The 27,047-nt window shown below is 36.3% G+C and overlaps 4 protein-coding genes and 1 non-coding gene across 8 annotated transcripts; 1 reads left to right on the plus strand and 4 right to left on the minus strand.

Moving 5' to 3' along the window:
- The first annotated feature begins 6,027 nt into the window (after positions 1-6,027).
- Positions 6,028-8,125, plus strand: LOC111278544 (reticulon-like protein B2). Its single transcript, XM_022865148.2, has 5 exons — positions 6,028-6,346; positions 6,958-7,138; positions 7,228-7,369; positions 7,542-7,611; positions 7,700-8,125. The coding sequence occupies exons 1-5, from the start codon at positions 6,154-6,156 to the stop codon at positions 7,867-7,869; spliced, it is 756 nt and encodes a 251-aa protein (XP_022720883.2). The 5' UTR covers positions 6,028-6,153; the 3' UTR covers positions 7,870-8,125.
- A 301-nt stretch (positions 8,126-8,426) lies between these two features.
- On the minus strand, positions 8,427-15,240 carry LOC111278512 (uncharacterized). 2 transcript variants are annotated; one of them, XM_022865110.2, is made up of 16 exons: positions 14,490-15,240; positions 13,483-13,604; positions 13,278-13,366; positions 13,147-13,179; positions 12,961-13,051; positions 12,732-12,774; positions 12,534-12,625; positions 11,752-11,816; positions 11,116-11,612; positions 10,952-11,039; positions 10,710-10,850; positions 9,899-10,467; positions 9,428-9,563; positions 9,284-9,352; positions 8,990-9,118; positions 8,427-8,853 (listed from the first exon to the last, which is right to left on the minus strand). In XM_022865110.2, the coding sequence occupies exons 1-16, from the start codon at positions 14,702-14,704 to the stop codon at positions 8,743-8,745; spliced, it is 2,490 nt and encodes an 829-aa protein (XP_022720845.2). In that variant the 5' UTR covers positions 14,705-15,240; the 3' UTR covers positions 8,427-8,742. The 2 variants fall into 2 exon arrangements, with proteins under 2 accessions (XP_022720845.2, XP_089602292.1); XM_089746166.1 differs by lacking the exon at positions 9,284-9,352 and having other exon boundaries at positions 14,490-15,045.
- Positions 15,241-15,714: 474 nt separating this feature from the next.
- LOC111278530 (uncharacterized) lies at positions 15,715-19,662 on the minus strand. 2 transcript variants are annotated; one of them, XM_089746167.1, is made up of 5 exons: positions 19,277-19,610; positions 18,551-18,703; positions 17,868-17,939; positions 16,752-17,249; positions 15,715-15,935 (listed from the first exon to the last, which is right to left on the minus strand). In XM_089746167.1, exons 1-5 carry the CDS (start codon positions 19,424-19,426, stop codon positions 15,849-15,851), a joined length of 960 nt encoding a protein of 319 aa, XP_089602293.1. In that variant the 5' UTR covers positions 19,427-19,610; the 3' UTR covers positions 15,715-15,848. The 2 variants fall into 2 exon arrangements, with proteins under 2 accessions (XP_089602293.1, XP_022720865.2); XM_022865130.2 differs by lacking the exon at positions 15,715-15,935 and having other exon boundaries at positions 16,073-17,249; positions 19,277-19,662.
- A 444-nt stretch (positions 19,663-20,106) lies between these two features.
- Positions 20,107-25,456, minus strand: LOC111278568 (calcium-dependent protein kinase 3-like). 2 transcript variants are annotated; one of them, XR_016329082.1, is made up of 9 exons: positions 24,833-25,399; positions 24,445-24,731; positions 23,625-23,768; positions 23,263-23,415; positions 22,888-23,003; positions 22,272-22,439; positions 21,372-21,495; positions 21,153-21,252; positions 20,107-20,904 (listed from the first exon to the last, which is right to left on the minus strand). XR_016329082.1 is itself a non-coding variant. In XM_022865172.2 (9 exons), the coding sequence occupies exons 1-9, from the start codon at positions 25,249-25,251 to the stop codon at positions 20,821-20,823; spliced, it is 1,599 nt and encodes a 532-aa protein (XP_022720907.1). In that variant the 5' UTR covers positions 25,252-25,456; the 3' UTR covers positions 20,107-20,820. The 2 variants fall into 2 exon arrangements, 1 of the variants encoding a protein (XP_022720907.1); XM_022865172.2 differs by having other exon boundaries at positions 21,368-21,495; positions 24,833-25,456.
- Positions 25,457-26,268: 812 nt separating this feature from the next.
- On the minus strand, positions 26,269-26,340 carry TRNAG-UCC (transfer RNA glycine (anticodon UCC)). Its single transcript has one exon. It is a non-coding gene; the product is annotated as a tRNA-Gly (tRNA).
- Between the last annotated feature and the right edge of the window lie 707 nt (positions 26,341-27,047).

Genomic DNA, 27,047 nt, shown 5'->3' on the forward strand with positions numbered 1-27,047 from the left:
CCAAGGAGCGTCTGGGCACAGTTTAAGAAAAAGAAGGAAGGTGGTTTTGATTCTCGAAGCAATCATCTCTTACTATTGCCTTTAAACTTGAGACAATGTCTGAGTTGATCTCACGTTTGTCTTTTTTTATAGACGAAAAGAACTGAATCCCGGGGTCCAAACTCTGCAGGCTGCAGAAGCAGAACCCGAATTCCGATTGAGAGTGTCTTTTTCACTTAAAGATAGCTTTGACCTCGAGATATTTTCTAGTTCGGTCTGATTGGCATAACCCTAACCCTTCTTTCCACATTATATGTCAGTTTTCTTGCACGAAGGACTAAAGACTGGTTCTAGATTTCATGCTTTCGTGTTAGAGTTGATAAGGGACTGCTCAGTGCCCATCTGCCCCATTTCGATGAGGTATTTCAAATTGCAATGGAGGTGAAAGAGTTACCTTTTACTATAAAGTAAATGATGCAAACTAAAACTATATAGGTTCAAGTAACTAGAGTCACCTTTTACTTTAGTTCAGAAAGGGGTGTTATCCACTAAAATCCCCCGATTTCCTAACTATTTGTCCTTTTTTTTTTTGGAGGCAAGGTACAAAAATTCTAAACCAAAAAAAAAAAAAAAAAACCCATATCCCACATTCATTTGTATTTACATCAATAAATCACATGAAACTTCGCGAAAATAATGATTTGTTGAAAGTATATCTTACAATATTTTTAAAAAAAATTTCCACTAAAATTATGATGGTAATCACAGCTCTGGCATTTTTTTTCCGGAGGATATGGCCCATTATTTCTCCCTTTTCTTTCTTTGATCTTTTATTGCGTGGAAAACAACAAGTCCTTCCTTTTCAGGTTCAAGGCTCCATCATTTCCCATTTCTAACTCCATAATTTTTTTGGTACTTTTATAGTTGCTCTGCTGATCCATCAACAGAGATTATATTCGATACGTTTATTAAAGAAATAACCAAATCTTGGCAACTGCCCACCTTGTTGTTAAATTTGCAGGTTTATTGGGTTGATAGATCATTTTCTCCCCAAGCCCAAACCACTCCATTTTCTGGTCAACAGGTTCCTCAGCCATGAAGCTAGGCCCAAGTATTCTGGCTTGTTTTTAAGTTCCCAAAAGGCCCAACTGCAAGGTTTTCTCCACTTTTGAATACTAGAATGAAGAAAAAAAGTTCTGGCATGCTTTGTTTTGTTCTACTTGCTTCATTTACCAACAACTTTTTTGGGTCACAATCCTTTACATGATTGGCATGTATCACAACTACTAGAGACAATTTAATTTTTTGTCTTTCATTTTCTAGCGTAAGCAGACAATTTTTTCCATGACAGAAACAAAAAAAAAAAAAAAGGGAAACTATAGTTATCGGTGGATAAGAGAAACCAGGCACATGGTACCCAGCGCATATTCGTTGACATATTCTTTTTTCCAAACAAAGCAATATGCCAGGTACAAATACTGTTAAATTCACATGGAAAAGCTCTCAGAAATTGGCTTCAAATATGGTCAATGAACAACTCCCAGCATTGAAGCTGAAGTCCTTGTTATCTGAAAGCATATACAAAGTACAAGCTGCTATCATGAAGCCAGTAAAAGAAGGCTATATATTTTTTCTTCATTGCTTTGTCTCACTTTACAGCATCAAATGAGGTAATTCTAATGCTACCCTACTATACTTTTTCTCTAGCAGTTTGTTCTTTTTCTTTGCTTCTCCTTTTAGTTTGTTTAGTATTTTAGGATCATCCAATACTTTTGCTGCTTTTTCCCTATATTATATAACCTAAAAATGAAGAAAAAAAAAGTTTATGGGTGAAGAAAAGGGAACACAACTCGTGATGAGATGTTGGTTTTTTATATGCCTACTTTGATCTACTGTTGGTTCATTTAATTCAATACGCATGTTTTTCTGCTTTAATGTTTGCTTGATCAAGATTCAAGAAACATTCAAAGTCATTTTATTTGCAATATTGCAAGCAAAATACTGTTGGGAGTTCAAATTGCAGTCTGGTCTTTTATTTGGTGGATCTTGATAAAGAATCAGGTTAGGAGTACTTCTCAATGCATTAGTTAAGATATTTTTGGTGTCTGCATATGAAAAATCAGGAGATTTTTGCAGACTGGGATGCAAAATTATGATCATGCCATTTCTTGCAATATTTTGTGTATGATGTCTAGATTCAGATGAAGGTAAATCCAAATTTGGAGAACATGTTTTGGTAGAGTGATCTTTGATTGGGTTTTAGGAGGCTGGGAGGTAGCTAAGCCCCTGAGCTGCCCACCAACCCGCTTTCTTCAGTCCCCCATTTTGAACAAGAAGACAATATATTTTGGAACAGAGATCCTGCTTACCATTGTCTGTATACATCCGCAAGTATTTCATGATTCCCGGAACTTAACTTTTGCCGACAAAGCAATAGATAGGATTTGCAACAGAATATAATAAGGCAATCATTGGTTCTACAGATATGCCTCGATTAGTAGGATTTGCTATAAGTCATTTTTAATTACAATTTATCTGTCAAAAGTTTTGGACACAATCATAAGAATTAAACCTTGATTGGCATTCAGAACAAGCCACAAATAGCAGTATTTAAGATCGTGCTAGTCAGTGAGAGATTCTGTTTAACTAGTTCTCTGATCCATCGACTCTATAATTGCTGCCAAAATACAGCAAAATTCCATAACTTTTACAAGCTAAGGAAGCTTATCATATGAATCAAACAACTTGAAAAGGATATGATATAGTCTAATAGCCGGCCGCCAAGCCACCACCAACACTTTCAGAAATATGGTCAGTCTGTTTCAAAGCACTTTCTTTTAGGTCTGTGAAAGTACTAGATACACAGATCGTACAAAGGTAATGGCACATATAAGAGAGTCAAGGTATTTTGTTGACTATGATAAGGATATTATGGCAATGGGACAAATGAGAACTTGGAAGGAATAATTGGAGTGACCGGTGAAATCCTACTCACTGATCTAGTCATGCTTAGCCAAGGCAAGGTGGCTGTATGTAGTGTCATCTATGGCAACTGGCAAGGCATCTACTCACTTATTTGCTTCATAGGTGACCTATATTTGAAGTTAACTTTAGCTACTAACTTTAAACTGATAGGAAACCCCATATTACTCAGACAGCATCATGATGTTAATGATTCTTTACTAATGAGATGCCAACATGCGACATGGATGAATATCCCAAATTAAACATTTTAGTTTCTCTCCACCCAATCGTTATGAAAAATGAAAATTTTGGGTTGATGTGTGCAGAATTTTATCAGCTTTACTTGCATGTTATCTCCTGAGCAACCAATTTTCTGAATTGTTTTTTTTCTAGAGATGCATAGATCAGATTTGTCAATAGCTTGATTCTTAGAAAACAGCTAAAGCATCTGCTTTCTGTTTCTCTTCCATCTCGACACTGTTACGCACTTTAAATTTATAATAACGTAAATGCTACTAGTACTGATAGTTTCTAATACTTCACTTCAAAGGAGGCACATGACCTGCTTATTCCACTGTGGAAACCTTTTCTTTTAGCCTTGTCACGTTTGTTGAATTGTTGGACTCCTAAAATTGACAAGCCAAGTAACTGAAATCAGCACTTCTAGTCTTTTTTAACATCAAATTCAAATAAGTTACAGGACTATTAGTATCAATACCATGTGCCATAATCTTCATCAATTTCTTCTTTTCTCCCATGGCTGAGGACAGATATAGTTTAGCTTCGCTGTCGAGGTAAACTTCACTATGATACGCTGTAGGCTGCAAGTAGGAACATGAACACATGATTTACCTTGTAGGCATCTGCTCTTGTGACTTTAGTCATCTGTTTACTTCCTTGTATGATTAAATTGCCTGCAACTTCTAAACCCCATACCTGACCACGCATGTAATTAAAAAAAAAACCTGTTCTATGTATTTAAGGTTTCTCTGCTGCATATTCATCTTTTGATTTGTTAGCAGGCATCATATATAGGAAATCATGGCATTAATTCTTTCTTCATTTTCATCCTCCTGAGAGGGTGGGCAATAGTGTTCAAAAGCATGAATGGGTAGCCTTAGGCAGAAGCTGCATTTTACAAGTTACTATCACATTAATTTTATTAGTTGGGAGCTGGAAATGGATATCCTGTGTCACTTTTTACTTTGGTTTGGGACAACTATCCTTACTTCTTGGGGTTGTACTCATGAAGTGTGTGCACTTTTTATGAATGCTTTGTCAAAGAGAAGCTGTATGTAGGGTCATCAACATCATATCGAAGAGGATTGACAATCTCCGAATCTTAAATCAACTTTTTCAATTTAAAATTTCTGATTATTACAATCTTCAAAAGAGTTTTGACAGTTATATTTCGCTGTTTTTTCAAGTTTTGATGCTTTTTCATCGCCACATATTTGTCTCCCCTGCACATTTTTGGTAGCTTTCGTTTGGAGAAAGGATATTTGTTCTTCATCTGGCCCCATGTGGAAACTCCACTTGTGGCTGTTCTCTCACATTTTTTGGGATTTTTTTTTTCCATTCTTGGTGAAAAGTTGGGATATAGCTGTACCTTTGGTTTTTCTCTTTTGGCTGGTTGAAGGTTTAGTTCCCAACACGAACATATATTTGTGGATGAATTTCAAACCATTTACCAGCGGAAATTTGTTTGTGGTATGTGTGCCAACCAATTCATAATTTGCTATAGATTTCTATCTGGTGACAACGAGTAGGACACATGTCCAGCACCTTATCCCACCTCCATTTCTTGATATTTCTTCACCCTTTGACTATACCCTTCCATTTCAGATAATTTTTTTTGTGACTGCATCACCCCTTATAAAATTCTTAGCATAAATATTTACGATTCTGTTTTCAGTGATTCTATTTACACCCTAAAACTTTTACTCTATACGTCTTATTCTTACTAACACCCCAAATTCAAACCTCAAATTTTATTTCTTTCTTTTACTATCTTCATCCTCCATTTTACACCCAACCCTCTAAAACCATTTTTTTTTCCCTTTGATTCTCACCCAAATCAAAACTTGAAATTGTCAATTTTCTAATGAAATCAATAGTTTCAACTCATTCATTTCAATATAGAAATAATATATTTATGATAATAAGTTTTATGATTTGTTATTTTTGTTTCATTAAAATCGTGACCTTCCAAAATAATTTTTTATGTCTTACAAGTTTTTGAATTTACATTCTAAAAAATTTATAAAAGCTTTTTATTATGCATATTCGAAAACTTTTAAATGTTTTCAAATATGTAAATTTAGAATCTTCAAAATCTTTTAAAAGTGATCGGAGATGTAAATTTAAAGATTTAAAAACCCAATTATCAAACATTCTATTAATTCATTTAAAAAATTTAATAATTTAACAATTTTACATATAATAAAAAAATTAAAAAGTATTATATAAAACAATTAATATTTAAATAATTTTTTAAAAATTATTTTTATCTTTTAGTGTTTTAAGCTAAGATGATTTTGAAAATTTTTGAAATCGATTTAATACAACTGATTAATAATTCATTAAGCTAAATTATCTTTTTTTATTGTCCACAAATATACAATAACCTATTAATTGTGGGTCCGTAATTAAATCTGGTCATTTTTATTTTATTTTATTTTGTTTTCCTAAGGTTATGAATTTAAAGTCATAAATTTTCTTACGATTTGCTTGACAATTTAGGACTCCAAATGCACCCGCAGTATAAGTATGGCATAATTACCTATCTTTACCTCAGCAATTTGGTAAACGAAATCGGATGGATCACGAAGTTCCACGTGTCGAAATAATATTTGTCCAGTTGTTTCATGCACGTACGTCTCGTCAAAGCAAAACGGCCGTTAATCCTCGAACATATAAACGTATTTCCCATTGATTTATCTTTTTCCACCGGTTCCACTTCGGGTCCTGGTTTCCTCCAAGCCTACAGGTTCGGATTGCCAAACACCTATCAATGGTCCAGATCAAAGCCTTCCCATTAAGCGGTTCAGATTAAATATAACGTGTTACGTTCTCTATTTGGCCAGAAAAGAGGTTTCTTCTTTAAGGACTCAAAATTTTCACTTCACGAGTGTTTTGGTGTTTTTTTCCTTTCAATCCTCTAACTTTTCGAAACGAGTAGTTTGGGTTTTAGAATTTGGGTTAAAAAAAATGGCTGAGCACGAAGAGAAGCACGAGGAATCATTGATGGAGAAGCTAGCAGAGAAGATCCACCGCCATGATTCATCGTCATCGTCGTCGGATTCCGATGACGATAAGCCATCGGAATCGTCGACCAAGGCCAAGGTCTTCCGTCTCTTTGGAAGAGAAAGGCCCGTTTACCACGTTTTCGGTGGAGGCAAACGTATGTTACAAAACCGGCTTTTTCATTTCTTAAATGTGTTCAGTCTATTTTTGAGGGTTTTTAGAAGTCTTGGTTTTTTAAAGCTTCGATTTCCGTTCTGAATCGGATTAAAATTCCCATTTTTAAAATTTTTTGGTGGTGATTGAAGAGGTAGATTTGGCTTAGTGATTTAGATCGAGCTTTTAATTGACGTTGTTTGAGTGGTCTTGATCTGTTAACATTTGTTTCAACATTAAAAAAAAAGGAAATTTATAGATCTTTAACTTAATTGATGCGATTAGTTATAGCAAAATTTTCCTTTTTTGCTTTATGCGCGAACAAATTCTGGGAATATCTCATTTTATTAGAAGTTTCATATCGTATAGATCTTTAACTTAATTGATGCGATTAGTTATAGCAAAATTTTCCTTTTTTGCTTTATGAGCGAACGAATTCTGGGAATATCTCATTTTATTAGAAGTTTCATATCGTATTAGTATTGATTATTAAAAACCTTCCCCGATGATATTAATTTGATATTTTTATGTGATTATCAACAGTAATTATTACTTCTTGCCTCCAATTGTTTTTATGATGCATACTTATGTGATGAAATTGGGTGTGTGTAATAGCGGCCGATATATTCCTGTGGAGGGACAAAAAAGTTTCAGCAGGAACGCTTGGTGTTGTAACTGTGATATGGGTTTTGTTTGAATTGCTCGAATACTACCTTCTCACTCTAGTGTGTCACTTGTTGATTCTTGCTCTTGCTATACTCTTCTTGTGGTCAAATGCTACCACCTTCATCAACAAGTAAGCTGTTGAATTTGTTGTCTACTTTTCGGGTTATATTTGGATATGGGCTTCTTTTTGCTCATGCTAATGTAAATTGTTTTGAATAGGTCTCCACCACGCATTCCTGAAGTTCAAATCCCTAAGGAACCTGTTTTAGAGTTTGCCCAAGCACTTAGGTTTGAGATTAACCAGGCCTTTGCTGTCCTGCGGGATATTGCATCAGGAAGAGATCTTAAGAAGTTCCTCTCTGTATGTGGTTGATCATTTACAATTATTCGGCCAACTTGTAATTAACATAGTTATACAATGGTTACATGCTTACATGACTTGCTGTGTCCTGACGATTTTATTCATATGAAGATTTTGAATTATGTTGTTATGCATTTGACAACCATATTGGAATGGCCTTGTGATTGTTCAGGTGATTGCTGGCTTGTGGGTCTTGTCTATCGTGGGAAGTTGGTGCAACTTCTTGACACTTTTCTACATAGGTATTGGAGTTGCCTTCAAGCGCTTTGTTTTTCCCCTCTTATAAACATTTTGGTTTTCTGATTTTATTTTAATGTTTTGGCAAAACAGTTTTCGTACTGCTTCACACTGTACCAGTGGTATACGAGAAATATGAGGACAAAGTGGACCCATTTGCTGAGAAAGCAATGCATGAGATTAAGAAGCAGTATGCAGTTTTTGATGCAAAAGTTCTAAGTAAGATTCCAAGGGGACCTTTAAAGGAAAAGAAGAAGGATTAAATTTACCGGCCAAGATGTTCATGGCTGCTAGGTTCTGACATACATCTGGTAGTTGTGTTTTATGAAGGTGTTGTTAAATTTTATTCAGTGCCTAGAACCCTGCTTTCACCCTTTTATTTTCGTTCTCACTGGGTTCACAATGTTGATGAGTATGGTATCTTTTTTAAATCTGGTTTTGCTACACACATGGTAGCCTTTCCATGGATCTATATGCTATGTGACAAATATGTTATCATATTGCATGTTGATTAGTGCATTTTACATTGGGTTGAAAGTTCTCTCAAATTGGTGGATCTCTGTCTGAATGATTCACTTTGCATTGTGTTTGTGGTTTGATTGACTCATTATCGTTATAACTGCAGTTGCTTTGACCATAATTTCATTAGAAGGTTGCATGATAGCCCATATAATTCCCACCCTATTGATAGTGTCTGATACCTGTCAAACCAAATAAGCATCTTGATAAAAGCAAAATCCTTAGTCTGTGTCCTTTGATATTTCCATAAAATTAGAAGTGTATTCTCAGCTCGAGGATTTAATAGTAACTTTAGTAAAAATGAGTAAAAACTAGATCTCCACAAGATCTGCAATTATTATACCAACCAGCAAAAGGCAAGAAATAACCATAGGAGTTATACTTGTACACGTACAACCCAAACTATTGTACAATAAAATTAAAACTTTTTCCTGCTTCATAATAGGACTTAAGATAATGAGAAGGATGCATTCTCAGGTGGCTTTGTTACCAGTTAGCATCTATTTTGTTTTTTAATCAGTATTTCACCCGTTGGTCAATGCAGGATATGACTGTAAATAGTGAATCCTCTATAAAGTTCTTCCTATAGTGCTTGTAACTGAAATGAATCCCAAGTCTCATAGAAAGTAAGATAACTGCTCCCTTCTCGAACCCCCCTCTCCATACAAATCATTCCATTGTTTCAACTCGTTCATACCAGCTCCCTCTGAAGCAAAGCTGGCTGCCACCTGTCCAACAGGAAAATAGAACATAAACAATTTGAGGAACTAATATACAAACAATCAATCAACAGCTGCTGAGGGAGGATTACCCTACAAACTAACTTCTTGGGAATTGTAGGTAACATGCTGTGATATCATTTACCTGATTCTTTGCTTGCCTAAAATCTTCCATATTTAATGGCCTTAGGGTAATGACTCTTTCCTCTGCACCATCTTTTTTAGTTGGGGCATCGTCTGTGTTCTGCCCTTCAGCAGCTCTCTGCTTTCTCTCCTGTAAAGGGTAGTTTACAACAGAACAAAAATGAATTGATTGTCCTGGCACTTGCTTGAAAAGCAATATTTAAATTGAAATTTCCTTATAAAAAGTGCCTTTTTTTTTGTTTAAAACAAAAATAGGAGGATAACTTCGTGGACTTAAATGAAGTGATGCATTCACCAGATCCTTCAATCTCTCTTGCTGTATTAACTCTCTAACTGGCCGATAAGCAGCTGTTGTGCATAAGTTCTGTTTTAAACAGGAAACGACAGTTATTCTACTTAATTATTAATCTAAAAAATAACATCTTATCAAAATGCAAACCTTAAGGTCGCTTCCAGTATATCCTTCTGTCATCGATGCAAGCTTGGTGAAGTCAAGACCTTCTACTTTTTCTTTTATCAAAAGAGTTCTAAAAATCTTTTCCCTGTTCTCTGCAGCTGGAAGCCCCACCATGATTCTGTTAAAACGAGTAAGGGTTAGTACAACCAATATGATTACTTGAAGAAATTCAATGCACCAATTAATTTCATTAGTGCTAATACTCCAGTAGCAAGTTACATGATTTAGGAAATTATTTAAGTGTTCTGATGATCATTTCGGAGAAGAATAAGGTTTGACCTGCACCAGTCTTGAACAAAATTAGTTCTCTGTGTACTAAATTGCTCAGCTTCTTATTGAAAGCAGATTGAATGGAGCGTCAAATTGAAACTCAACTATATATGAAGTGCAAACTGTGCTTTTGCCAAGATGTAAGACAGTTCTGTATTTAAAATTCTCAGTGAGCGCAAGTACCTTCGCTCAAAACGCCTGATAATTGCTTCATCAAGGTCAAATGGCCTGTTGGTTGCAGCAAGGACAAGGATACCTTCACCTGGCTTTGTCAAGAGCCCATCCCAGTGAGTCATAAACTCATTTTTTATTTTCCGCATGGCTTCATTCTCTCCAACTCTAGTCCTCTGACCAAGCATGCTATCAACCTCATCAACAAATATAATAGTTGGAGAGACCTTGGCTGCCAATGTGAACAAAGCTCGGATGTTCTTCTCATCTTCACCAAACCATTTAGAAGTAACGGTAGACATGGATACATTAATGAAGCTAGCTCCAGCCTCTCTGGCAATGGCCTTAGCCAGCATTGTCTTCCCAGTGCCAGGAGGACCAAACAACAATATTCCCTTGCAAGGCTTTAGAAGTCCACCTTTAAAAAGGTCTGGCCTTCTGAGAGGAAGCATCACTAGCTCCTGCAGGGATTCTTTGGTCTCTTCTAAGGCACCAATGTCAGCAAATGAAACATTGATCTCATTTGCAGGTATGACCTCAGGCCTTATACGCTTTTCAAATTCATTGTCAGGAGGAACTTCCTGCCACAGGTACAACAAGTTCAAAGTGATATAAGGGATGACAAAATGGGATACTGAAGGAACTGGCTACTGAGAAGATTATGTCAAGTGGAACTACTGCATGGTTATTTTCACTATTCCTTATTCCTTTCAGGAGTAAAATTGGTGGTTGGTTAACTTATTCAAAATTGTTAGTAATTTTGAGGTGCATGTAGGCAAAAATACCATCTAAGAAATGTACCTAAAAGAAGACAAAAACTTACACGAAGTTTCGAGGCTGGAACAGAATTTTCACCCTCAGTCTTTGTTAACAGAACTGTTGTCTCTGTTTCACTCTTCTTTTCAGGATTGGTGCTTCCAGATTTTGATTCTGGCTTCACACCAACAGAAACAGCTCCTGCTTCCTACAATTACTCATAGAACAAAATAGACAGGTAAGCTTATTAAACTACCATTTAATTCCTTTTTTAGATGATGTTAAAAGAGTACTAGCAAGCATATAGACCTTTGATGTTTCAGTTTGTGCTTCCAGTTTTAACGTGTCTTTGCCAATGGACTGTCCTTCCTGGAATATACTCAATCCATGTGACAAACTACATCAATGTTGACCTAATCAGAAAATGTAATGTTAATGGTAACATTAACCATGCAAGAAAAAACTAATCTGACCTTTTTGATGATATCATGAGTTTTCCATTTCTGTATTCAGGATCCTTATTATTCATCAAATGATAAGAAATGGCTGATACCACAACCTCCTCAATGTATTTACTGAGGGCCATTGTGTCTGCCACACAGATTGAATCAAGATCAGCGCAATCAAGATCGTTTGCTGAAAGCACCTCCATGATGTGATTTCTAGTATCCTGAGCTTGGATCATCTTCATGTCCTTTTCCAGTTGAGACTTCCAGCTGACAAGATGTTTTTCATCTGCTGGGGGCCTGATCTCAATGTTGTAAGGGAAAATGGTAGTTAGCCTGTCAGCCACCTCTCTGTCATCATTACCCAGATCTACAACTCGTGACCCAAGGATCAACACATTTCCAGACAGTTTCTTCAACATTTTTTGAAACAAATTATAAATCCTTTGTGATCTAGACAAGAGCTTGTCAACATCCCTAAGATACAGCACAATAGGAGTGGCTTTTGACACATAAACTAACACCTGCATTCAATCAGAATTGCTGTTGATCCATCATTTATTTCAAAACAAGACATGATTTCATATGTAAATAAGATTCATTAAAATTTCATGATAACATCATTCACTGTTGCAATTAACATGCACCCCCAAATGACAGTACCTTGTAAAGAGACTGTATAAGAAGCTTCTCATCAAATGACAAACTGCTTGTCCACCTCAGAGGAGCTAGAGAAAAAGGAGAAATATAAATTAAAGAAGATATAAGCACTGGAAAATGAATTTGGAGAATAAGAATATGAAGTATAAATAGTGGAGAGTAGATGGGAACAAAAACTGTTCCATCCATGTTTGAGGGTTCTTTTAAATCATCAGTGATTGCTTCAAAACCCTTGAATTTAAAATTTGATTAACCTGAAACTTTTGTAAGGCCTTACAAAGTTATATAATTGATTGATGAAAGATCAAGCAAAGTTGTTTAACATCTACCAGCTTCAACTTAAGACTTCTCTATTATTCATTCAGGATCATAAAACATGACACTGAAGCTCTTCAACAACAGCAGTTCACATTTCTACAGTTGCAGTTATAGGACTGCACAGCATTTCCTTGTCTAGGACATTCTGAATAGATAATCGTAGTGCTCAAGAAGAAACCCATAATGGCCCACTACATTTTTTCTACTACTTTCTCATGACAAATAATAGCACTGTTTGTTAGCTACTTCTAATGAAGTGCGTGGTAATGAAGTGCATGGTATTATGTTCTGCGCTAAAAGGTTACTGTGAAAGAGATTCCATTTGTTGGTTGTGAAATAAAAATTAGAGGTTTTAGTGTTAACCTTGAACTTAAGGAAAAGCTTCCAATTACTTCACCCAACAATTTCTGTTCATAACCATAAAAAATTACTTTTTAAGCCTTTCATTAATAAAACTTAAGGAATACCTGGATTTGCAGGATTGCATTGAGAAGCAAGGCTATTGATATTATCTGATACAGATGCATATCTACGTAGCTTATGAGGACCTTCTGTTCCCCTGCAGTTACAAGAAACAGAAATATTGAAAAACAGAAGACTAAACTAGTAAACCCCTGACTGCACATTTTCTCATGAAGATTAATCAGGAATATATGTCACAATACCTTGATCCCATATCCACACTACTGTTTTGCCGCCTCAATGTACCTGTAATATAACTTCTAGTTCATAGCCACAGAGAAATGCATAAAATACTGTAAACAATATTTACATTATAGGAATTGAAGAAATTAAATATTTCAGTTGGTGCTACAAGATTCAATAATGATATGGAAACAATAAATTAGATAAAGCTTTGCATAAATACTGGAAACCAAACATTTTTTACTATACCTTTGGGCTCCTCCTGTGAAAGGAGTGAAAATGAACCAAATAGGGCAGAAAATCGCTCTAGTGTTGACTCTGAAGTGGATCTTTTGAAAGACTGCACAAGAGAATCAAAGATGAGGGGAAAATCAAAAGCAAAGTTGACCCATTTCCATGTTCAGTCAGAGAAAATATACTTAAAAAGAAACTTACAGATTCTTTGCCACTTCCATATTTACTCTGAATCTGTACAAAGGTAACCATTTAAACTGTCAAATGTAAAACTTGAAGCTTAAAGACGAGCAAGTTAAGGGATGGGGAAAGAAGAAAATGTCAATACTCACTTTTAAGGAAAAGTCAGTTACATCCAAGAGCAGCAACTTTGATTCAAAGTAATGGGCTAAAGCTTTAGCAAGCATTTGCTGGTAAAGTTCTTCAAGAAAAAAGAAACAATACAATTAGCATCCTTACAGACAAACGGACCTATAATACCAAAAAAATATGTGAAGTATTGCCTGCCAGTAAGAAAAGAGAATCCAGGCAGCCAACCTGCAGGTCCTGATAGCAATATGGCTTGACTAGCAGGGGAAAGGTTCCTTGTGTACTTGGAAACATCAACATGTTTCAAGTGGACATAGGCAGCACTAATAAGCAATGCTCGAGTCTGCTCACTGCCAAACAAAACCAACGGGATGAAGATGTCAGAACAAGCAGGACTAGATTATAGGATGACAACTTAGAGTAAGCAGATCATTAGAGCAATGAAAGAGAATTTAAGCTTGAGAAATTTTGTTTCATTTTCAGGATGGTTTGGTTGCCATATTAAGTTTTCCATTCTTGTTCTGGCTAATATTCAATCCTATTATTCAAAAGCATAGAATTTTCATTTTTTTTTTATCTCCCTTTGCCTGCTGTAACTTAGATACACCATCATCAATTAAAATACAGCACAGCCTTGATTTTGCAATCAGGTTCAGTAAAACTCAGCATTTGTTATCAAGCACAAGCATAAAGCTATAAAATTCATCTAAGGCTATTTAAGTTTAAGCCTGTTTAAGCCTTTGAAACCCGTTTGTTCATCTATCTTCAGCCTTAAACTATCAACTATTTCCTAAAAGGGAATAATCTTAATCTTGGGTTTGGCAAGTTACCAGATAAGAAAAGAATATAGTAGTGTGTGTGTGTGTGTTTATAGGGCTACCTAGATGAGCGAGATAACTGAGAAATTCAATTTAAAAACCCAAGAAAAGAGAAGAGAATGTGAAAGTGATCAGATTCTAAAATCCAACTCCATCGTTAAGAAAAAGGGAAAGTCCCACAATTATCAAAGGTGCATGACAACTGACATAACATAAGTATTAAACAAAAATCCCATCAAATATTTGAAGAATGAAACAAAAATCCCATCAAAGAAAATACTTTATATTTGAAGAATGAAACAAAAATCCCATCAAAGAAAATACTTTCTTTTTTGTTACTATTAACAAAATAATTTATTTTTCAGAGAAGAAACTAATGACTTACAATGACAAATGATGAGAAAATTGTAACGTTACCTGAGGTAGTAAGGAAACTGATCAAAGGTGACCTGGCTTTCTCTGCCATCAACAATTTGGCGGAGCAATTCTTTCTCCATCCTCTCCAAAGTTATGCCGGTTGATGCAGCCGAACCGCTTCCGGTCCATTTGCTCTGACCCGAAGCCAACCCCAGGCCCACCCCTACTCCCACACCCACACTCAACGCCGACAACAGTATATGCTTTTGTTCCATTGGTTGCCTAAGATTTTTTAAACCCAAACTTTACTTTTTCCTGAGAATATTAATTTGATTGTTATTCACAAGTCTTTTGTTTAGGAAACCAAAAATGAAAATCCTTTGATCTCTTGCGATATTTCCTCTGTCTCAGTACGACGTATACCCTTTTTTCGGTTTCCAATAATTGAATGGTAATTTTTCGAGCCCAATTTAAATGAAACGAAAGAAGCGGATGTTTTGACAGCGAGGCGTCAACGGAAGAGGGAAGAAAAAACGGTGAATGCCAGCGGAGGAAGAGTGGTGGAGTCGGTTCCCGCTATTTCTGGAGTCTTTTTCGGTTGTTTCTTTTTAGAGCGGAAAAAAAAAGGAGAGAGAGAGAGAGGGATGGAGAATTTGATGGGAAATCACACAAATGTGCTTACGTGGCAGTATTTTGACGGTTTATGGTTCGGTTTGACAGTTTAAAGTATTTTTGCTGGGCAACTTGGCGCAAGATTACCAAGGAAGTGTGCATGTAACAAAACCGTCGCCAAATGTTGTCGCTCAAATATGGTAATCAGATAAGCTCTACTGGAATTTTAGGATCCTGTCCGGTTCTATCAAGATCGTTAAATAGTTGTGTGACCCACAGGATCAAGTCATTGGACGGGTCAGATTTCCAATGAAACAAAAGCACAGTACTACTAGCTTTTATATACTATGGAACCAAAAATTTCATTGATTGTATTTTATGCAACTCTTGCAAGTTTGCAACTATGAATTTCATTTTCCCAACAACTGTGACATCGTGGTATCTGGCCATTTGGGGACAGAATCAAGTGGGACTTTTAAGTGAAGAAGCATTGTATCAGCATCTGCAATTACACAGGCAAAAAAAAAAAAAAAAGTTGCTTCAGTTTCAGAGCTCAAGCAGATCATGAATCACTAAACTACAGCTGTAATTTGCACTTGATAACTAGACAGAGGAAACAGCAGGGGCACCATTTCTACCAATGGAGAAGGAGCATATGTATGGTAGACGTTGTTGATCATGATTTTACAGTAAATCCCACCATTGGTCTCCGTGTTCTTGCAACTTGCTTCTGACTTCTTCCCCCAAACTACAAAACCTGGACCCGCGAAACCAGCGTATCTGATCCATTGCCAAAGGCTCTGACATCTACTTGACCATGTACATAAGAGATGGATGGTCCCCCATTGAAACTGTTCCGCGAATATGAAGGCAATCTCCCAAGACCCGAGGATGCTGCACAAGCTAACACTGTTTGCGTCATCAATCCACTCTCACATGCACCATTGCAAGAGTCGTATAGCATTGATGTACTTGGTCCTCTATTTTGGGTTTTGATAGTGATTTGTGGGGATGCTCATTAACACCAAAGAAGGATCAAATTGCGAAAGCACTTTATAATTAGTTGAAAACGACAAATACTAGGGCAACACTAGCCAAACATAATTGTTATTTACCATAAAGAAAGAGAAAAAGTCCTCATCTAACAAATTAAAACATGCAGTTCTACAATTCCGAGAAGGAAGATTGCCTTTAGCCAAAATAGAGATATAATCTTCGTTCCCTTTGTTGCTTTTACTGTCCCTGATATAATCAAAGACAAACAGAAACACTAGAAGAATTCTGTTAAGCTATGCTCGATCAACTGAATAGCCGATCAGCATGCTGTATGAGTGTTACTTGTAGAATTCAGTTGGTGTAGCTGTACAAATTTTCTGGGCATTCAATTGTATTGCTGATACAATGAAGTAGTTTGCCCTATCATTGAGAATATGCTTAAAATTCTTGCCAGAAGAATACCCCAGAAAATTGACCTGAAGCCTATGCTTCACTTGCATAAGATCAACCAACAATAGGGCTAAAACGAGAAGACAAAGACGTTTATCTCATTAAATCCAAGAACACAAAGCCATTCCAGAGGCTGTGCAGAAGCATAGATGGCAATAGATTCCTTGACCGTACAAAAACAACACCCATCACCATTCCTAGGAAAATAAGTGGCAACATTCTCTGTACATTAAAATGTGCCAGAGAAAAGGCGACTGAACTCACCAGTATAGCACACCATACGGGCATGTATTTGGTCAACGAAGGGAGAAGGAAACCACGGAAAACTATCTCCTCCCATACAGGAGCACAAATCGAAACTACTATTGCATATAGTGCCATGGCTACTGGATCCCTTGCTAAAATTGACTGCTCAACACTGGAAAGCGTTACAGGCGTAGAAGGCATAAGGGGCAATAAGTTGAGGTTGAACTGGGATAATCGGTTGACAACAGGAAACATGAGGCAGCCTAGCACAACATCAAAATGCCACTTCCCTTTCAAGCTAAATTTAAACCAATCTGATGGAAGGGGATGAAACTGAGACAGACAGCGGTGGAGTATTGCAATCCCAGCAAGCCCTTCAGTTACATCAGTCACAAGGCTGAACAAGGCTTGTCCTCTGAATGTTAGAGATTCCTTGCTGAACCCTGCCATGTGAGCAGCGAAAGGAATCATCCAAGACCCAATGAACCAGAATGCAGATACCCAGAGAAGCATAACCTACATGAGCACAGAAAATATTATCATGCAACTAATTGACATATTTGTAATTCGTCCAAAGTTTCAATGAGATGCCATTCCTCCAGTTCCATCCATCTTCAGTTTGTAGTCTTGAAATGCTAAAAAAGATGACTGATTAATGACAACATCTAGCATCAGATATGATGATTTTAACTTGGTATCAAATATTCTTCCACTTCTTTACTGGAATTCATTTTCAATACCTACCTCCTGGACAAACAAATTGTCAATTATCAGATATAAAGCAATAAACAAAGATTTGTTCCAGTTCAGCTATAATCTACCAGCAGGTATTAAACCTACAAGCAATGACAAGTTAGGAAGGATATAAAATAAAGTCTCAGTTTTCTTTTCTATCCTAAGTTCTTTTCGGGTTCAAAAGAATGGATTTGAATCCACCACATGTCATCCCCTGAAAGCTGCAGCTCAAAGTTGGCAGCTTTACCACATAGGATGCTCATTGATAGAGTTCATGGACCTTAAGCTGCTTATTTCTGTGTAATTAATAGACAAAACGTGCTTAGCATCTATACAAGTTAAGAAGCAAATCACAGATGCCAAATATTACTACAGAGTACCATGTAAATCAAAATTAACCTGCAGAATTGTCTCTGCAGTCCATGGTACAGTCCACCTGCTACCAACTGCTCTCAAGACAGCATCTGCAGCCTGCATCATAACCAACTAATTTCATCATTTTCCTTATAAAATTAAAAAAGAAAGGATAATGAAAATGTAAAGAGATTAGCAAACATGTTGACATATTTGACATTCCTGCACTACACTCAAATTTTATATCCCTTCAAACTATAATCTTATCCTGTTATCCACATTAATAATACCTTCGAGTAAAAAAAAAAAAAAGTCTTGGTCCCAGTTTAATTACTTGATATGAAAGAAATGGGAGAAGCAGGATCTCCAATATTATACATGTTGAAGGAATTTCTCATCTTTCTTGTAAAGTTACTAGGCAACCTATAGCATATCTATGTATAGCCAGATGATATTTAGTAAAATAGCCCATATAACTTATGCCCATCAGTTGCCAGTAAGTTCACTTAGGACAAATGAGCAACACCTAAATTCTCCCCCATAAACAAAAACTTTAGTTAATAATTTGAGTGTCTAGCCTATGAAGAGACTGGTTGCAATAGACTCAGTGATAAACCAATAACAAATAGCTGACATATAGATTAAACTGAAAGTACCATCTATTGCACACGTAAATACATAAACATCTGAGGTCCATTACACTGAACCCAATTAAAGGAAAATATTACCTCTTGAAGAGTTGATTTCCAATCTCTTTTGCAAGCACTAGACTTATCGAACTCAGGTTCTACTAATTCTTCAGGCAGAAAATGCTCAATATATTCAGATTTTGGGTTTTCTGGGGAGAATCCCTCATGCCTAAAGAATGAAATTTTCCATTTCTGCAAATTAAAAACAAAACAAAACCAGAAATGCCTATAAACCAATAGTATAGGTAGCATTTCATTAACACAACCACAATTAAGGAGATATTCAATTGAATTCTAAAAACTCTACCAATTAATAAAGCTACGAACTTTCTAGATTTATCATGGCCTAAGTAGAATAAATCAAGTTTCCTGATACATAATTTCTTGTCCTCTATTTTCTCAGCAACCAAGCAGAACTAAAGTAACTATAATTCGGCTTCAGAGTCAAAAACCAATATTAAACAAAATTTTCATTTATGTAAAAGCTCAATTTTATAACTGTTAAGCATCAAACTTAGACAGTAAGATGAGGGGTCAACTTGAAAATAAGTCTACAGGATAGTGAAAATTTATTAGATGTGAGATATCCCACTTTAATAATAACTTCCAATTTAATTTTCCTCCATCTTCTTGGCAACCAAACAAAACCTATTGCAAAATTTCAACTTCAAATTCTTAAACACCAAAATTTAACATAAAAAATGAAATTAAAGAAACAGAAAACAAGAATTTAAACAACAAAAATGCTTGTGCAGTTATACTTACGTTCTTTGTGAGATTGGGATTGGATTCAAAGATTCGGGAGCTCCGGGTTAAAGAAAAGGTACCGGGTCGGTTCGGAATCCGAACTTTGGAGAGAGGAGGAGCAAGAATTGGGCGCCGAGGGAGAGAGAGAGAGCAATAGGAGCTCAACATGAGTTCCTAATTGAAAGAACTCTAACAACTTGCATTAAAAAGAAATAATTTTACAAGAAATTTGGGAATTGTAAGTCAAAAACCCTACTTTGTGATTTTGTGTTTGAGGGCCAGGGCGGAAAACACTTTCCAGTTTCCTAGAGTGATATTTTTTTTTTTCCTGGTTCAGAGAATTTTAGGGGGTGTTTGGAAACGAGAAATTCATTTTTCTTAATAATAATAGTTCCGGAAAAAATATTCTTTGAGGTCCCTTTCATGTTATTAAATAAAATTTATATTTAATAAAATATAAATGTTGCCATGCAAATACTAAACAATTTTTTTTTGAATCAAATAAAATTCATTTTTAAAATTGCCCAATTAGGATTCAATATTCATTTGTTTTTTAAATTCTTGACGGTCGATATGTTATATGTTGTAATTTTTTTATTTTATTAAAAAAAAAATTTCTTTGATTTATATTAGAAGACATTATTTCATATATTTTCGGTGAAATTTTTTAACTTCAATAATTATATATTGAATTATAATGATCCATAATAAAATTAAAAAAAAAAAACTCACCATTCATCTTTATTAAAAACTCCAATGACATTTTCTTTTATAATTTATTGGATTAAGTTATTATGTAATTATTAAAAGGAAAAAAATTAATAATAATAATAATAATAATAGAAAAATGGCAAAAAGAAAAAATTTATTCAGGCATCGTGGTGCAAAAAGTTCTACAACCTCAATCAAACAAGCATGAGGGACTTTGAGAACCACAGCCGGACCCAGGCTGCAGTTCATACCAATTGAAAGCCATGCTGCTTGTATAAAACTAAAATGCATTAAATATCAAATTCCTAAACAACATATTGAATTAAGTGGGTTGAACCTTAGCATCTGCTAGACTTCATTCAGTTGCCAGTTGCTACACCCAACACGGAGAGGATTTGCGCCATATTGATGCGGCAATAAATGTGGCTCTCTACTCGCTGAATGCTTAACTGGCCGTGCCCCATTTCAACATCGCATCTGTCATGGTCTAGCAATTGCACAATGTACAAACAAGCAAAAACTAAAAATCATGCGCCTCCGTCTCTTAATCTGCAACGCATCTGAGGAAAGTTTAAGTTCATATTAATTTCGCACTCTGGCATTCAACCAATAAATCAGCCGAACCTTGATATAATTGCACTCTCCCCCGGTTTGATGGCAATCTGTTTCATTTCTGTGGCAAAGGGCAGGAATAGACAAACCACTAATGATTTCATAAAGCATGGACTATCTCATTATCCCAGGTGGTGAAACTGAGATCACACGTCATTGTGGTCATAACAAAACCGCACAAATAAACAAACCAGTCGAGACATGAATTTGAGCCAGCAGAGATGCACGCTGCATTCAGCTTACTTGCATTGTCGGTTTCCAACCAACTCCAGGGTGCCTTTTCTCATCATGGCAACGAACTCATCATAGTTAATTCTTCCATCCTGCAGGAAGAACATGGTACATCAAACATGAAGATGCGATTACATCAGTCAAGAAAAATACTAGGCTCCGGTCATCTAAATAACAGCTAGAATGTAATTCAATACCCCAATTGTGACAAATTCATTTAAATGGATCCACTATTAGCCAAAGTTAAGTATGTTTGAAGAGACAAAAATATGAATAAAAAAACAGCATCTGAAAAGAGATAAAGAATAGTAGATAATTGTCTCTAAAGAGGAAGGCATACCATATCTGTGTCAACTTCTGTGATGATCTCTTTTATTGTTTTCTCATCACCCATATTATACTTCCTAAGGGCCTGCTCTAGCTCTTCCATTGTAATATACCTAAATTGAGTAGCAAACATATATGCTCAGTCGTCACAATGGGAGCATATGATTAGGGAATGGAAAAAAAAAATTGTTATATAATGTAATACAACAAGATGGTAAGACTGATTACCCACTATTGTCCTTGTCAAAGTGTTGGAAGGCAGTGTATAAGTGTTCTTCTCTTTCCATTCTATTCAAGTGCATGGTAGCTGTTATAAACTCAATGTAATCAATCGTTCCATTTCCATTAACGTCAGCCTGGGGAAGTAACAAACAGGTTATATATCATCGAAACATTATGAAGAATATTTTGCACAACAAGATTTACACATACATTTGATATATTTCAGGTAGCATATGAAAGCACAATATTCATCAATGCTTTTTTTCAGTTCTTGTCTGTGTTTAAGATTCCAGCAGAATGCACGTTAACCAATAAATAGCACATTCATAGAACCATAACATACTTGAATGCTGAGATGGTATGTTGCAAAACAAAAATGACATATGCTGAGCATACCCTAATTACATATTAGCTTAGCAATAAACTAAAATACATATAAGCTCTTATCGTGAGACACCTAAGCCAGTCACCCAGAGGGCTTATTCATCTTCCTTACTTGATACTTGGTTTTTGAGTTGCTTTCAGGTTGGCTGGAGGGAGTGCTTACAGGTCTCTGACATGTGTGGTCCCTTTCTTGTCATCTATTTAGCATTATATAATGAGATGACAAGTTGCATCATGGCTTCACTCAGCATTATCATCCTTGTAAAATTTATCAGTTTCTACATCATTCCTCAGTCCTAGAGGCTCCTATTTCTTTCAACCAAGAATAGAACTATAGAAGCATGGAACTTGAATTTGCAAAAAGTAAATCATACTTAATACTAATCAGTAATGACCAAGGTTCCACAAGGAAAGCAATGTTGCCCCATCCAGATATTCATTGTGCATCATTAATTAGAGTTTAAGTAAATTATTTAAAAGCACAGTGATGATCAGGCAGGATGTATATAAAAGGACCAAGACATACCGCTTCCATTAACTGCCTCACTTCAGACTCAGAAAGCTTAGTACCAAGTCTAGGAAGGCCAGCTTTTAACTCCTCAAAGGTGATTGTTCCACTGTTATCAGTGTCCATGGATTTGAACATCTCCTTCAAACCTATGATTTCTTCTTCAGACAGATTTTCTGCAATTACCTGGAAGAAGATAAAGAAAGAATAATATGACTAATTTGCCACATTGCTGCCTTCGACTAATAGCCAGAAATAAACTAGAAGTCTTTGATGCTAAGACCCTAGAGATACCTACATATACTTGAATAGATGACTGATCTTTCAAATTTATTTCAAGCATAATGCACTTGGGCTACTAGGTCAACCAACGACCGAACGAAGAGCAGTTTTTTTTTGTTTTTGTAAAAGAGGCCTATCACCTTAACACAACCATCTTTAGCTTGTTCTCTTGAAGATGGATCTTTAAATATTTTCCTTTACATTCTCAGCTTTCAAAACTTTTAGGTCAGGCCACCTCATTATATTATAACATAATGGCTCATCCCCCATTATATTATTTTTGTTTCACATTCATGTATTTTTGTAGCTTAAATATTAATATTTCATAATGATAGCAGAGAAAGCAATTCACCTTTAGAGCAACCTTTTTGAGTTTATTCATTGCCCTGAATTGCTTCATTCTAGTTAAAACAGCAATATCAAGAGGCTTATCAGATGCATCACCATCTTCACGCATCCATGGATGATCTGCAGTGCAATTTGTAAGTGAAGCATTCTTTCTTTTTTACAGAACTGCCAGAAACTTGAAGCAAAATTTGAAGTGAGACAAACAAAAATTCGAAATTTGAATTTGACAGCCAACTTGACAGTTTCAAGTCGAAGGCTTTTAACTTCCTTATCCTTTACAACAGGACAAAACTGCCATCAACTTGCAAGAAAACCAAATCGGTCCATAGGTCCTTTCAAATATATATATATATATAAGAAAAAATGAAAAGCTGCTTACTTAGGACTTCAAATGCTGAAAGCCGTTCTTTAGGATCATCTCGTAGCATCTTCCTCACAAGATCTTTAGCACTGCTGGAAACAGAGGGCCATGGATCTGATAAGAAATCAATATTACCCCGAAGAATAGAATCAAAGATACTCTGTTCAGTTTCTGCAAACAAAATCAAAGCAGAGATGAGAGACCCTCTCACTCATCCACAAATGAGCAGTGTTTATTACGAATTAGCTCTTATTTCATAAATATGCTCAACTGGAAATCAATGAAATTTTAAAACTTCAAAAGTTTCCTACTCCTAGAAGAAGGATGTGTATTACATTATTATGGGAATAGCTAATCTTTATAAGAAACAATAGTACTACCTCCATAGAATGGTGGGACCCCACTAAGGAGAATGTAAAGGATCACCCCGGCACTCCAAATATCAGCTTCAGGTCCATAACGTCTGCGCAATACTTCTGGAGCTACATAGTAAGCACTTCCAACAAGATCCTTAAAAACATCTCCTGCATCAGTGGAGAAATTTTCTAGTTGATACTCATCATCAATAAGCCTTCAGAAGTAAAGGTGTTGAGAAAAGTGAGTAATTGTCTTGGCATTTACCTTACTCTGTCAGATGAATTGCGGATAGAATATGAAGATTTGCAATTGACTTTAAATAGTAGCATTTTGTTATTAGAAACATCTAAGATTGACAAGGATCTTGGATATGCTGTTTCTGTCGTTTCAGTGTTTCATTATACAGAAAGCTATGAAGATTTTTCATTTCAAGTCAGTGATGATTGACTATAGCTACAACATTAGTGTCCAGCACAATATGCTTTTCTCGTTCAACGGGGTCTCTATTTGTCTTTCATTAAACCATAGACAAAGGCCCTAAGAAGATATTTCCCATGACCAAATTATAAATTTACTCAAATCAAAGATGAGACTTTAATTCCAACACAACTGTTGCCAAACTATCACAAAAGACTTCTGAGTTATGCATCTAATGTACGATGAGAAGCAACCATCAAATCAGGAATTCGACAATCATAGCTTCCCCCAACTGTAATAGGATAAGAACTCAGTATCCCTCCTTTTTTATATATGTATAAATCTGCTCACATTTTCATAGCACTAATAGTGATCATCACCACAAAGTCAAAACAAATTCCAATTAGAGAAAGCACAAATGCTCACCTGGCTTGAAAAATACAGAGAGCCCGAAATCTGTAGCCTTCAATGGAGAATCCTCGACCTTACTCAAGAACAAGAAATTCTCAGGCTTCAAGTCCCTGTGCATCACCCCCATGGAATGACAGCTATGCACCACCATCACGATTTGCCTACACAAATTAGCCGCCTCCCTCTCTGAATAATGACCTTTCGCTATAATCCGATCAAACAACTCCCCTCCCTCACACAGCTCCATAATCAGATTCACCGAGTGCCGATCCTCATAAGCCCCCTTCAGCTCCACAATGTTCCTGTCAACCCCATTTACTGAAAACCTTTAAAATTACCAAAAACTATAAAAGAAATAGATATATACATATATATAATATGAGAGTTTTGTTTTGCGGGGAACCTGTCGCCGGTGAGGTGATACATGATCTGGACTTCACGGCGTACGTCTTCGATATCATCACGGTTGATAAGCTTACGCGTGGCGATAGATTTACAAGCGAACTGCTGCTTGGTTTCTTTGTGAGTCACCAAGTAGGTAATACCAAACTGCCCACGGCCGAGCTCGCGGCCGAAGACGTACGTAGACCGGACGTCCTCCATGGGACGGCCGAGCACACGACCGATGGGTGGAGTGGTGGAGGTGGCGAGGCGGTTGTTGGAGGCGGCGGAGGAATAGTGATGGCGGGTTGAAGGTTGTTGGGGTCTTAGCGGTGATGGGCCGGCAGGTTTGACGCTGATGCCATGGTGGGGACCACCGCCAGAGTCGGAGTCTGGTCGGAACTGGTTATCGGCGGAGGGAAGACCGTTACAGTTACCCATTCTTTAAAAAAAGAATAAAAAAAGAAAAGCCCGATTTCCTTTCCCAGGTCAAATGTGAGTCAAGTGAGTTAGGAGAGCGACAGAGGAGCGTTAAGGCAAAGCTGATTTGTTTGTTTGTTTGTCCGAAACTGAACGTATAACACTTTTTGTGATCGGTCCCAAAAAAAATAATAGTCTCTGAAATGACTGATTTGTTTGTTTGTTTGTCCGAAACTGAAAGTATAACACTTTTTGTGATCGGTCCCAAAAAAAAATGATAGTTTCTGAAATGACTAAAATGGGGTTAGATGGAGATAGTATTACACATGCTTGTGCATGAGTTCCTTCAACATTTTTGCATTATTATTTGGCCAAAACATTTTCCATTTGTCTTTGCAATGATGGGATCTCTTCTCTTTATCTTTTCTTAAAAAAAAAAAAAGAAGTGAAGTTAGAGTTGCTATAATCATGGGCAGCAGTATATATCTGAAAAAAATCATGGGCAGTTGCCGTCATGTCTGGATGTTTCCTCAGTTGATAAAAGCTCCCTTCTCCGGTTTTTGTACTTTGAAATATGTTTTTTTTTAACCGCAACTTCCAACTGGCGTGGGTGAGTTCGACCTTTTGGCTTTTGGACCGTAAAGCGGCCAACAAATCCAATCAAAGAAAAAATGTCGTGTCTGATCCGGAACACGGCCGTGGGTAAGTAGATATTTGTCCCTATTTCGCGTGAGAACTCAACTGCAAGAAAAGAAACGGCGTAAATGCTCACGGGCTTCCCTATAATGACACTTCACGCTGTTTTGTTCTTTTTCCTTTTGATTTTTGGTTATTGTGGCTTTCTGCATTGTAAAATTACGCAGGTCAACAGCGTTGAATAATAGCAAATACCAGAGCAACTCAAGGTCAGAGCTTCACCAGACCTAAGTCCTTAACCCCAATAGGAAAAATGTTTCACAAGAACTAAGTCCTTAAACCCAATAGGAAAAATTAAAATGACCTAAGCCCTTATCCCCAATGGGAAAAATTAAAATAAATTGCGTTTGCCGGGAGTCGAACCCGGGTCTATTGCTTGGAAGGCAATTATCCTAACCGTTGGACTACAAACGCATTTTGTGAGAAGTGAAGCGGATATATAATAAGTTTTTAGTATACTATGCTTGTCTATGTAAAATAGTATCCATTTGCATCTTCGTTGTGAGCAGCACGAGGGCCGGTAGAAAAGAGCAAGTTTCTCATTGGCCAAACAGCTCAAATTGGTTCAAACTTCAAACTGATTAATTACAAAGCCTTAGGGTTTGGGCTTGAAATGACAAAACATACACAAGTCCAGCCACCTGGAAGATTTGTGAAGATTTGACGATTTAGGAATACATGAGATACAAAAGCGTATATTACATAATCAGATACCTCTTAATTCATATTTATAGAAAAAACAATGAGCATATGGTGGTATGCTTAAATCATCAAGAACAGGTTAGCACCAAAGAATGTTGCACACCCCAGCAGTCTGACTCAAGGTATAATTCCCTCGTGGAGAAAGTGAGGCCTCTCAAGTGCGATTAGTATTAGCTTCTTGTTTAAAATACCCACCCATTGCCCCAGGTCTTCAAATACCCAAAAAATCCATAATTTTGCTTATTTTGGAATAATTTGAGAGGATTCTCAATTTGAAATTTCAATATTGACAACCAGATGACAATGCTATCATTCCCAATGGTAGGTTATGATAGATGAATGTAAATCAAACAGCCATGAAATATAAGGTCTGTAGTACTTGATCTTGATTATATTGTGGCTGATATGTACAATAAGAC

The sequence above is a fragment of the Durio zibethinus genome, chromosome 17, assembly GCF_047325235.1.
Source record: "Durio zibethinus cultivar Kanyao isolate XHJ-2024 chromosome 17, ASM4732523v1, whole genome shotgun sequence".
Classification (NCBI taxonomy): domain Eukaryota; kingdom Viridiplantae; phylum Streptophyta; class Magnoliopsida; order Malvales; family Malvaceae; genus Durio; species Durio zibethinus.

Coding starts and splice junctions, on each gene's coding strand:
- LOC111278544 (XM_022865148.2), top strand. CDS start 6,154: ATGGCTGAGCACGAAGAGAAGCACGAGGAATCATTGATGGAGAAGCTA. Junction 7,139..7,227: donor GCTACCACCTTCATCAACAA/GTAAGCTGTTGA, acceptor TGTTTTGAATAG/GTCTCCACCACGCATTCCTG. Junction 7,612..7,699: donor CTTGACACTTTTCTACATAG/GTATTGGAGTTG, acceptor TTGGCAAAACAG/TTTTCGTACTGCTTCACACT.
- LOC111278512 (XM_022865110.2), bottom strand. CDS start 14,704: ATGGAACAAAAGCATATACTGTTGTCGGCGTTGAGTGTGGGTGTGGGA. Junction 11,817..12,533: donor ATGCAATCCTGCAAATCCAG/GTATTCCTTAAG, acceptor CTTTTTCTCTAG/CTCCTCTGAGGTGGACAAGC. Junction 9,353..9,427: donor ATACTGGAAGCGACCTTAAG/GTTTGCATTTTG, acceptor TGTTTAAAACAG/AACTTATGCACAACAGCTGC.
- LOC111278530 (XM_022865130.2), bottom strand. CDS start 19,426: ATGTTGAGCTCCTATTGCTCTCTCTCTCTCCCTCGGCGCCCAATTCTT. Junction 18,704..19,276: donor ATCCCAATCTCACAAAGAAC/GTAAGTATAACT, acceptor TTTAATTTGCAG/AAATGGAAAATTTCATTCTT. Junction 17,250..17,867: donor CTGCAGAGACAATTCTGCAG/GTTAATTTTGAT, acceptor GTGCTCATGTAG/GTTATGCTTCTCTGGGTATC.
- LOC111278568 (XM_022865172.2), bottom strand. CDS start 25,251: ATGGGTAACTGTAACGGTCTTCCCTCCGCCGATAACCAGTTCCGACCA. Junction 23,004..23,262: donor TTCAGCATTTGAAGTCCTAA/GTAAGCAGCTTT, acceptor ATTGCACTGCAG/ATCATCCATGGATGCGTGAA. Junction 21,253..21,367: donor TTTGACAAGGACAATAGTGG/GTAATCAGTCTT, acceptor TACTCAATTTAG/GTATATTACAATGGAAGAGC.